The sequence below is a fragment of the Neodiprion virginianus genome, chromosome 3 (genome assembly GCF_021901495.1).
Source record: "Neodiprion virginianus isolate iyNeoVirg1 chromosome 3, iyNeoVirg1.1, whole genome shotgun sequence".
NCBI classification, from domain to species: Eukaryota; Metazoa; Arthropoda; class Insecta; order Hymenoptera; family Diprionidae; genus Neodiprion; species Neodiprion virginianus.
This window is the reverse complement of record NC_060879.1, coordinates 14,339,920-14,352,318: the sequence shown is the minus strand read 5'-3', so window position 1 is coordinate 14,352,318 and position 12,399 is coordinate 14,339,920. Positions and strand designations below refer to the sequence as shown.

The following is a 12,399-nucleotide window of genomic DNA, read 5'->3' as shown; positions in this document are numbered from 1 at the left end:
CCGCCGAAAAATACACGGATGACGATATTGTTCAAAATTGTGTGAGCACGTGAACTGACGGAAATGACAGTGAAGATGAATCCGATCAATCACAGATTTTGGATAGAGAAGAGAAAATACCAAAAAAGCAAGAAGCTTCAAATGCATTGGAGACGCTCCACAAGTTTTTTGAATATTCGGCGGTTGTTAATAAAATCATATTTGATAAAATTTATGGGCCGGAAAAACATACTCAAAATGTAAAAACAGAAAAGCAAAAGAAATTAACGGATTTTTCAGGTAAATTTTCATGTTGGTTTATATGTTTTTATATCAAAATAATATTCTAATAAATAATACCTATACAGTAGACACATGTTTATTACTACATATTTGCTGTATTTTTTATAAACCTTTATAAGTGAGACCTCTCCTGTACCTCTGTAAGCTAGACACTTTGATTAGCGAGAAACCTCCATAAGCGAAAAAGAAATCGCAGTCCCTTGAACTCTCGCTTATCCAGGTTCGACTATATTATGTATCGAACAGTTGAGACACTGTGAAAACAGTAGTAACAGTACTGTGAATGAGAGTGATGTAATTTCTGTAGAAAACAGTCGTGAGCAGTGTGCAAGTCTATTCTTTGGGTGTGTGAAAACATAGGATCTCAGAGAAGAGAGGGTCGAAAAATTGCCGACTGCAACAGAAATTGACATGACCGACTGCGGTCAGTACGATAGAGTGGTATGTTGTAACCACTCTATCCACCAAGAGATGGTGCCATTGTAAAATTCATTTTGTATCTTGTTTTCGAACTCGCCCAACAAAATGTCGTGATATTTTTTAAAATGTTTTTTCTGCAGCTTTGATTGTTGGTTACCAAGTTATTGTGGAGTGCAGTAGGTTTGCGAACAGGAAAATCTGGCGTTACAGTTTATAGCGCAATGCTCCGAATAGTCGAGTTCAGACGTTCGTTTTTATTTTGTGCGAAACCGCCTACACAGCGCTGCAATGCGTGTGATCTCGAGAGAGATCCTCATAAATACGTGTAATGGAGGGTCTTTCTGCTTGTACCGATTTAGTAAGCCATCCATACTTGCCCCCTACCGCGAGCACCTGGACTCTGTACTGTGTAATGTAATAAGATAATATATAGGGTAATAATGATGATGTAATTCCTCATCGATAGAAATTTGATGAAAACATGTTGAACAAGTAGTTTCTTCTATTTTTACAACTGGATGTGAACACAGTCTAATCGCAAGTGAATAATAGACAGTAAGTTCGTCGATATAGTGTCAAGTCACCTTCTGTCTTTCATCGATGCCTTTATTTTGTTGATTACGTTACGCAATCGTGTACCCATCCGTTTTTGAACCTGCCCAATAGAATCCTTCTTCGTTATCACTGTATGTTCATACGGCTGTGAATCGGCTAGACTTTTAAAGGTTTTGCTGTCCCTCTTCGCAATATAGCTAGTGCATTTCATACCATGGAATCATTTTAACCTTACTAACGTATCTCTTATTTCGTCCACCGCCATCTTCTCAGCATATATTTTATGATTTGCTTGACAATCGTCTTCATGAGTCGTTGTCGATTCTGTCTTTTCCTTGGTTCCTTGCAATTTCCTTGCGAACATCTTGCCACGAAATCTAATACTTGAGAAGTATTATGCCTACTGAGGGACGCTACACCATAGAGCGAATAAAAACCACGTTTTTGCCAAGTTCTGTTGCCAGAGATGGTGAGACCTACTAAACTACCGTGTTCTTTATTTATTTTTTTTTTCTTCTGTTACTGCATTTTCCATTGAAAATTTGCAAACAGCTTTCGTGGCTTGGTTATTGTTTTCCAGGATGCCGTCATCGAAGTGTTTAAAAACAAGATTCGGCAGTTCCATTAGTGAGAAAAAATTCCAAATTTCACTCAAACCAATTCCGAGTAATCGAAAAACACAAGTTATTTGACGGTTCAAACAGTAAGCTTGCTGAGCTTCGACGATTTTGAGGTTTACCACGACTATTGTGGGCTTACACTTGTCATCAAAAACAGTATTTGAAAACCTAGCCCAGCAATATTCACTTTTGTTAACTTTTCATTTCAGTTGCTCAGCTAACATTTTATAATCTCAATGATAGCGGAAAAGTAAGTTCACGATGCGATAGCCGAATGACGCATCTATTTTCTTATCCGAGATCTTGTGTTTTCATTATTCTCGCCGATGTTCAAAGATTCGGTCAACGTCACCTAATTTTTTTCATCGTGGCCAGGATATCCAAGAAAATCCTTTGAACTCTTGCGGCAGGAATACGTTGGCTTGAGCCATTTCGTAGCGTCTTTATAGGAGCGTTTAAAAAAAAACAACAAAAAATGTTGTATTCTTCTTAACGCTACCCGATAAAATGCCTGTTTGGGACCTAAAAAATAACCTCTCAAAATATGAGCCACGTATATTATACGTAAGAACTGGTGCGATTGAATTTTGGTTTTTTTGTTTCACTTTTTCCTAAAAATCGCTCAAAATATAACATATATTACAAAAAGTCTGACAAGATCTTTTTTTAAGAAATTCAATTTACCGTGGAGAAAGTGTCTTGTGATTTTTTTATATATTGCGTATTTATCAAGACATTTACAAAATTCAAAATTACAACTTCAAATATTGACTTTTCGTTTCCAAAATGATTTTTTTTTTTATCTTCTTGAGGTCTCATATATTAATTTTCAATTCTCAATAAAAAAATAAATTTCATATCGAAACCTAAATTTTGTTGATCGACTCTGAATTGACAAAAAAAAAAACAACACGTTTTTATGACCTGCATATCGATCTGTACTGTAGCACTGACTGCAAACACCTAAATAATGCCGACAAACATCGGCTTCACTTTATTGAGGTAAGCAGCTGCAAAAATCTACCTCCGAGAATACCTAGGAGAACAAAATTATATTCGAAAAATTCATTTGTTCAAAATACTTGCTCAGACAAATGGGTATTGCTCTAAGGTAAGATACAGAGGAGGCAAAATACACCGTGAAGCGTGGAAGGCAGAACGCCCCGGGATGTTCTGACCTGCTCTACTAAAATTGTCACAATTTGGTCAATGTTTGGAATTTTCTTCAAATCTTTATTTCAAATGAAAGATAAGACCGCAGGCAACAAGATAATGAAATAAACTAAGTATAGATTTTTTTTCAAATTTCAAGGTTATGCATACATCTTGAGAAACCAATTCCAATTCAACGCCTTTTTTAATTTATTTTCTGTGTTACAATCTCATTTTGTGTAAAGCAATGATCTCTTCCCTGAATATCTCTGTCATAGACTTTTCAAGGTAGCAACTTACGGATTGAAGTACGGCGGTAGCGAACGGGCGGCTGCCATTGCAAATAGTGAGTCGTGTGTAGAATAGTCCGCTGTCGGAAGGCATCCTCTCCACCAGCTGAGCTTTGTCGGTTTGCTCCTTAAAGAACCCGATAGCAATCTGTTATCCACTATGGCGCTTCATTTAATCGACTTCTACTCACAAAAGACACCACGCTGAATGTTTTGTGAATTAAGATGAGCTTCAAATACAGTATAACCTCGATTAGCCGGGGAGAACAAGACAGTGAGCGTCTCGGAGAAATAAATTCCATGGATGTTCCGAACAAAACTCCATAGTTTCTTGGATTCGAAAAACCGTTAATAATTATTGTAACATGTATCCATAACAGTGACATGTGAATTAAAAAGAATCATTTAGAACCATGAGACCGTCATTATAACACTGTAAACTACATATGCAGATAATCAATTGACGAATATTTCGTAGCAGGCCCGGTTAATCTGGATCCAACATGAATCACACCGGATAATCGAGGTTCCATAGTAAATTAAACGAAGTGAGTTTCATTGGTAGAATTTTACGTAGTCAAGGTTTATAAATATTTCAAGTTTGAAAAGTTTCGCCTATACCGCTTGTGACAGCGATCAAAATAAAATCATTCGTATTGATACACAAAAAATTAACTGGTGATAAACATTCATGTAATATCTTTCAAACAAAGCAACTTCTTTGAGTAGTACAGTACGATACAGTACAGTACGATACAGTACAGTACTGTACCGAGGCGAAATTATGAAAGTTAGCAGGCTCAATGACCCTCACGCGTCTGTGCGTGCGCAAGATGATTCAACTTTATTGTTCGGCTAGATGTGCGCACCCAACTTCTTCTACGTTGATGCGCACACGGGGTACCCGTTTAATTTAGTTTAATTACTGTTTGAGTTCAGATGGGAACAGAATCATTATAAATTGATTTACTTTATTATGTAAACATGATCAAAAAGTGATTAAGCTATACATACGTTTAAAACTAGCGTATAGTTTCCTCAAAGAGAGATCAGTGGAGGAGATTTCGAGCGCTCCACAGCCATTTATTGACTTTATCGAGCAGTAGATGTTCCAAATGTTTGTGGAAGTTGTAGTTAGATAGCGTCCCCCCCTTTCCAAGTTGACAAAGGCCCAGCAGTGACACATTTGCTCAGAAGGGAACATTTATTAACATTAACATTGATTTACAGATGAATATATCAAAGTTTTCACTACTGGGTACCCGGGTACCCTGGGTGTCCCCTGGCACTAACCGTAATTTAAGTTCATTTTTTCATTGCAAAGAATTATTTTTTTCCAAATATGGCTGTAGGAATCTCTTCGTGAAGAGTTGAACTTGCTAGATCCGGAGGCTTAGATCGAAAAAAAAAATTCAAAAAATTACACGTAAAAATGTGACGAGGTAGGCATCCGGGTACCCGGGTGCACACATTAGGTTTGAACGATTTTTGGTAAATTTTTGACTGATTCAGATTAACAGATTTTTTATTTGGACCAGTGCATCACAATACGTGAAGAATAAATGTAATCATGTTTAATCCATTATTTTTATTACTGTACATACAATTCATAGAAATGTTTAGGGAGTTTTTACAATTTATTTATATTTTTAAGGGCCTACAAGCAAAACAAACTTCAGATTTATATTCAGCGGATCGAATCACATGTAAAACTTATATGATTTATATTTAGAAATTTTTTTTATCAGCAGAACTGCAGTTTTTTCCATTTTTTACGGTTTTTTTTACTTTTCTCAACATTTTGAGGGTGTACGGACCAAACGGACCTCGGATTCAGATTCAGCGCGTCAGAGTACATGAAAGTAGGTGGGTCTGTTCAAATATACAGACCACTTTTTTTTTGTGGGCCGATGTTTTCAGAGCCTTTAATTAGGCCCGACATCAATACGATCGATGCACATAAAGACGAAATATATCAATTCTAATATTTCTAACATTGTAGAAATCGTCAGTTCGATTAAGAATTTTCGTCGTCTTTAGTCCAAACACTTTTTGGTGTATATAGATATAGAATCAGTGCTAAATGCGATGACAATAATCGTTATCACGAGTAAAGTGGGGCTACTTGTGCGACGTCATCTCTATATGGCCGAATCGGCCGAACGTACCAAATGGATTCACACTTCACACGTGTTTACATGGAAGTATAATAAAAATGAGCGCATTGTTATTAAACAAAGATCACAATCATAATATCACGCTTGTCGCTTGAATATAATTTGTGATTTTACAAAAGCGACAGCATTATATCATGGAACATGATTAAAGGCCAGAAAGTGATTATGATATGTAGTGTGTAGTCCAGGCGCATGTAGTAATAAACATATTCACAACACGTCGGAAAATTTCTTTGTATAAGTAGTGTTTTGTATAATTATCGACATTGGTTTTCGAAAGGCAACCTCGGCTGCTACACCATCAACAATGTCTCAAAAATTGATGTGGGTATGACGGCAATGTTTTTCGATAAAAAAAAACGAAAAAAAAATTTTGCCGTAGCCAAAACGTACAAAGCGACAGCAAACAGTTAAGTAATGCTTTATCATTCATATATTTTAGTATATCATGTTGGTAAAAATTCATTCAAATTCCAAAAACGTCCTTCACGTAGTTTTCGAAAGTGCATTACAACCTCAAAATGAACATAAATCGCAATCTACTTCATTTATTGTGTTTTCTATGTCCTTCCTTATACCGAGGAGAGAGAACAGAAATTATTTATTTATTTATATATCAACGAGCATCCACATTTTCCACATATATAACCTAACAGATATACTTGTTACGTGGGGGTGAGAGTGTACTGAGCGGTGGTAGTTAATGATTAATTAAATAATCAAGCTCCCACGTAACGACAATGAATAAATATTAAAACTAAGAAATACCTACCTTTCGATAAGCCGGTGATTTGTAGGATCGTGTTGCTATAGTCCTGTACAGGTCTGTGAGGTTTGTTTAAATTGTTGAGGCAATTTTATAATAATGAAAATGGGAAAAAGGTCGTTCAAAATGAATGGTTTAATATGATTTAACTGGTAAAAGATGAAGTATATTCTGTATGATTTGGTGGTTAAAATGTCTGATAACAATGAATGGTGATAATGACATAAAAGCCGAAAGTAACAATTTATAAAGCGTTTGAGTTTATATAACGATCCACGCCGACGGACGGATTTATATTCAAATGCAGAGAGGCTGCAGAATGACTAAATTTGACCGTTTGCGGGTTTTGGCAAATTATCTGTTATTCTATTTTAAAGGATATTATTATTTGGTACCAGGAACATCTACTCTGAACGATGGTTATAACTAACTGGTCGTGATTATTCGATATTTTATCTCTCTTTTTAGATTATCTTAAATCAATTATATATCCTGTTGTTAATGCTTGTTGGTTAAATCTTGGAAACAGTAAGTATGATTTAATTGGGGGTAGTGAAGCTAGCCACCAATTCTAGACTTGCTTTTAAATGAATATTACTGAAGTAAATCCTGATTATAAAGGTGAAACAAGAATTCGTTCAATTTCGAAGATTAAAACTCGGATTGACTTATCTTTAGGTAAATCGGTTGACGAGATTGAGAGCCGGCGGATCGTGTCGGTCTGCGTCAGTAGAATTCTGGACCAGGGCCTCACCTCAAGTTCGGAAGAGTTGATGAATCGAACGATGTTGAACGTCGGTCACTTAGTCTTTGTGGATTTAGAATAATACCTTACTATCGAAACTATGGTTGAAAGTGTCAATTTGCTGATTCTGATATATGTTAAAGATGATTCTAAACATTATTTATTACAAACGCTAATGTAGTTATTATTATTAGCACTTAAAATTACCTGATTCGGTTGAATCAGGGCCGAACTCAATTTAATTACGGAAAATGGAATGGCATAAAAATATCTATTCTCGAAATGATGAGATTTAGTAAAGCACAGAAAAGGTGGAAACGTAGAAGATAGTGAGTCTTTTGCAGCTAACAGAATAACTGAATGCTCTAATTTGACGAATTAGCGCGAGACTTAGGGCCGGTCACAAATGAGATTTTCCGAACGCTACTATTGCTCAAGAAGGTCTAATACGGGTTGACGTCCACGCACCTCGCGATTTGACAGACGAAAGACGGGGCTTCTTGGGCCCGAGGGTCCAAGGAGCTGCAGTTGTAATAAGTTACAACGGTAATTAGCCAATGAGGTGCGAGGGCGACCTCCTGGCGCCCAAATCCACATGGTCAGCGTTACTTCATGCTCTTCGACGGTGTTCCGACGATTCTCAATCTCGTCGGTGACACATTAAAAATATGAACAAGAGATATTTACATACAATGTTTACACATTCATTCATACATTCTAATAAGTAATCTATTTCAATTTGGTGTTTCCAAAGGTAGTGGTTTATCCTAATTATTGGTTATAGTTTTAACTTAAAAAGAGGGATATTTCCAAACTGAGCGCTACCGATGCTAATTCAGCAGTCCCTTATCTCCGTTCTTTGTACCAGTTAAATAGAAGAAAGTTGAACCTTGTACTCGGGATCATTGTTGGTCTCTACGTGACGTTTTCCAGGAGGGGTGGAACTCGCCGGTTCAGGCAATACGATATTTTAATGTTGTTTACGGCCGTAACCGTTACGGTATTGAAAGCTAATTGTGGGAATTACCTCCACATGTTGAGGGTCATATAGATTTTGAAAAAAGTACGCCGAAGCAATGTGCCGGACGTAACATACTGTTTATGTAATTAGGTCTGCAAAAGAAAGTGAAGCATCGACGAGGTACATCCATGTGCGTCGCTTAGCTCAGCATATACCGTAGAACAAAAATCAGTCTAGAGAACAAAGTTCGAAGCAATTCGTACGTTGGACATCGAGAGTCGACGTAGGTAATGAATTAAAAAAAATTGTAGAATGTCCCAAGTGTGTGGCAGTAGACGGTATGTTCAAAGTAATACGTTTTGGCATAAAACATGTGTAAAGCACCATGAATTCAGTGTCTTGTCTGACAGGTGGATGCAAGTGTGCTGTTGCCTCTTTCATGGAATTTCACTGAAGAAGCCTAGATCCGACACCTATAGAAGTTAGCTGATATTGGCAAAAATCGAAGGACAAGGGTTGGATTATACGGAAAACTAGGCTCTCATTGAACAACTCATTCTGTGAACAAACCTTCAGTTCCGTGACACATGATGCGAATGAACGGATGGAAAAAATATCAGAGCCAGTGTTACAAAGTTTTTAAATATAGAAATAAAAAAGGGTGTGTGTCAGCTCCGACGCACGACTGGAGTATACTCCTTACGAAGGATAATTATGATTTTATCGAATGGAAAAAGAGGGTAAATGAACGCATCTTCCAAAATGATATGAGAAACAAACATATATATGTAATTATTCGGATTATTTCTATCACTTCAATAAAAGCGTATTACAGTTATTAAAGTATGTTAAACGACGATGACGACGATGATGATGACTGCAAGTGGCGGGGGGGTTAAATCCCTCGCTCGAGACGCGACGACGCTGCGTACATCGAGTAAGTGGAAGGGGACTAAAGTTAACACAGGACCAATTGATGGCCCCCGAGGCGGCCTCAGGAGGCGGATTTGGCGTGAAAACCCGGTTCGATCGGGAAGTGACGATCCCGGGGTTTTCTGGTAAGTCGGAGGGGACGGAAGTCGGCACAGGCCCGATGAAAGGCCCCCGAGGTGACCTCAGGGGCCGTGCTACGTTCCGGCACGGTACGGGAAGTCGCGCCCCCGAAAGGCTCTTAGCATTCAGAAACTTTTATGGAGATGCACAAGGGTAACAACGATATACCTCAGGTGGTAGCCCCAGCACAGGGAAAATCCACCCTGGGTTCCGACCGGGTGAAAGCCCCGGCGGCCCATGGCAGCGGCATGGATTCTAAGGGCCGCAAATTGTGCAAAGACCTGGCGACGAAGACTGCAACGAAGACAGCGGACACGAAAACTGGAACAGCGGACAGGACAACACTGGGACAACTACGACGAGATAGGACGGACAGCGTGTCAAGCACGAACAGTGGAGCGAGTTGCGCTTCCGCTGTGTCCACGATCGGCACGGAGACACGAATCACGGACGATATGGACCTAACGGACGTATTGTTACTGATTCACAGGACAGTGACAAGGATGGCCGAGGCAGCGGCCATCCAAAATAAACATGAATATGTCTATAAAACAGGGCATAAAGACTACCCTCGAGGCTGCCGACGTTGCGCTGAACAGGCGCGCCAAAAAAGCCGCGACCGAACACAAGACGGACAACGAGACGACGGAAACGAACGTAGAGACGGAACAACTGACACAAAACACTCCGGGGACTAAACGAAAACGGGAGGTGACTGGAACTACTCCGGAATCCTCTCAAAAGAGGGCAATGGTTGCGGAACCGGCCGCTGACTGGCAGACCGTGACGACGAGGAAAAAAAAAAGGAACGGAAGACGTGGACGGACGCGACAACAGACACGACGGCCGGGGCTGTGGGGCGCAGAGCGGCTCCCAAACATTGGGGAACGGCTGTGCTCGTCGCACCCGACAACGACACAACGTACTCCGATATCGTCAGGAGGATACGGACCACGGTCGACCCTGCGAAAAGTCACGTTGAAGCGACGACGAAGATAAAGACAGACGCCAACGGACAAGACGACCTCCGACGCGTCCTGCAGGACGCAGTCGGAGACGCAGGCTGCGTCAGCGCCGGGACCTCCAGAGTACAGCTGGAGATCGTGGACCTTGACTGTGTCACGACCAGAAACGACGTGATACAGGTACTGCGACGAGGAACGGGATGAGACGCGGACTTTGGGGTCCACATCTTCGGTCGGAATCGGGCCGAGCAGTTTATGGCCGTATGCGACCTAGAGTCGCAGGAAGTCAGAGCGCTGCTCGGCCGGGGACAAGTCGGGATTGGATGGGTGGGGTGCCGCGTCCGACCACGACTGACGGTGACAAAATGCCACAAGTGCCTGGAATACGGGCACACGAAGGCAAAATGCACAAGCACAGACCGGACGAAGTGCTGCAGGAAATGTGGCGAGACGGGACACTACGCCACGGACTGTAAGAACGGACCGGCCTGCCTACTGTGCGCCGAGGCGGGCCACGGCGATGCGTCGCATCTCGCGGGCTTCGGGAGGTGCGCGGTGTACCGTCGTGCGCTGGAGAAGTGCGGGAGGCGGGCCGGAAGACGGACAGGATAGTTCGAGGTAACCTGAACCGCAGTAGGACAGCAGACATGCTACTACCACAGATAGCAGACGAACACGACGCCGACATTCTGATCCTGTGCAAGCCGTACAGGATGCGACAATCGCAGGATTGGATCACGAGCGAGACCAAGACATCAGCTATCTAGGTGACGGGCGCTGCCCGAGCCCGGATAACCGCTCGTGGCGTCGGGGACTACTACGTCTGGGCTAGGGTGGGCGCTGTCACTTACGTCAGCGTCTACCTGACCCCAAACTGTGCCACGGCGGAGTTCCTGGCGAACGTTGCGCTCCTCGAGGACGGACTCAGGGACCTACCCGGGGACCTCGTGGTCGTGGGGGACCTCAACCCGAGAGTGGTCGAGTGGGGCATGACGGAAACGAACAGACGTGGACGGCTGCTGCTGGAGATGGCCGCAAGGCTAGATCTAGTAGTGGCAAATACAGGAGACGTACCAACGTACAGACGGCCGGGATTCGGAGACTCCATCCCGGACGTAACGATGACGACGGACAGAATTCTTCCACGGGTAGGGCGGCGGCAGGTGTTCGAGGGTTACACGGCCAGCGATCATCAGTACATCGCTCCCAAAGTGGCAAAAGAGACAAGGACGGCACGGGCGAGGATCCAGCACCCTTCGCGGTGGATCGTAGACAAACTCGACGTACCGAAGTTTTCGGCGGAACTGGCGGCAGCACCGGCCCCGATTACCGACGTCCCCCTAGAGCTGACTGGCCAGCAAAGGGCGAAAAGACTGGCAGACGAGACGGCCAAACTGACGACGCGGCTGTGCGATAGCACAATGCGAAAATGATAGTACGGACGCAACAGACCACCACAATACTGGTGGACGAACGAGATAGCCGAGCTGTGGAAGAGTTGCCTGGCAATACAACGACGGGTTACGAGGACTGGCGGGAGACCTGAGAGGGAAACCCTTCAGGCCGAGTACAAGACCGAACGGAAACCACTGACGTACGCCATTAGAGACAGCAAGACGCAATGCTGGAAGAAGCTCTGCCAGGAGGTGAACCGCGATCCCTGGGGTGCCGGTTACAAGATTGTGACCGGTAGGCTGTGAGCCCGGATCCCGCCAGAACTTAAGGATGTTGAAACCGCACGACGGATCGTCAACGGACTGTTTTCGACGCACCCGACGCGTACAGACGCGACGAACGACGACGAGACGGCGGCGCCCCCCGTCTTCACCGCCGAGGAGCTCGTCGGAGCGACCAAAGCTATGAAGAGGGCTAAGGCGCCAGGACCGGACGGGGTACCGGTGGAGGTTTTTCGGCTGATAGCGAGCCTGAGGCCGGAGATACTTCTCGACCTCTACAACACGTGCCGTATGACAGGGACATTCAGCGACCGGTGGAAGGTGGCGAAGTTGGTCCTTATCCCAAAGAGTAAGGGTGACCCCAGCACGCAGTCGGCCTACTGGCCGTTGAGCTTACTGAACACGACGGGGAAACTGTACGAACAGCTTCTGCGACCACGACCCACGGACGCGATACAGGACGGCGGAGGCCTCTCGGATCAGCAGTTGGGCTTCCCGAGGGGTCGATCAACGATTGGAGCGATCCAAGAGGTGGTTGACTCCTTCCGGTCGACAGACACCCATTGCCACGCTGCACGACCCGTTGCGCTGCTGGTGACACTGGACGTTAAGAACGCGTTCAACTCGGCCAGGTGGGTGGATATCCTAGAATCGCTAAGAGGCGACTACGGGGTCCCGCCTTACCTGCTCCGGGTTGTTGAAGACCACCTTTGAAACAGACGACTCACGTACGAAAC

The 12,399-nt window shown here is 43.1% G+C and overlaps 1 protein-coding gene across 1 annotated transcript in view; it reads right to left on the bottom strand.

Annotated features, from left to right (window-relative positions):
- LOC124300690 (glutamate receptor ionotropic, NMDA 2B) overlaps positions 1–12,399 on the bottom strand; it is a 1,918,249-nt gene that overhangs the window by 393,997 nt on the left and 1,511,853 nt on the right. Inside the window, exon 17 of the mRNA XM_046755014.1 lies at positions 3,330–3,446. Coding sequence (XP_046610970.1) covers positions 3,330–3,446 — 117 coding nt within the window. The remainder of the gene's footprint in view (positions 1–3,329; positions 3,447–12,399) is intronic.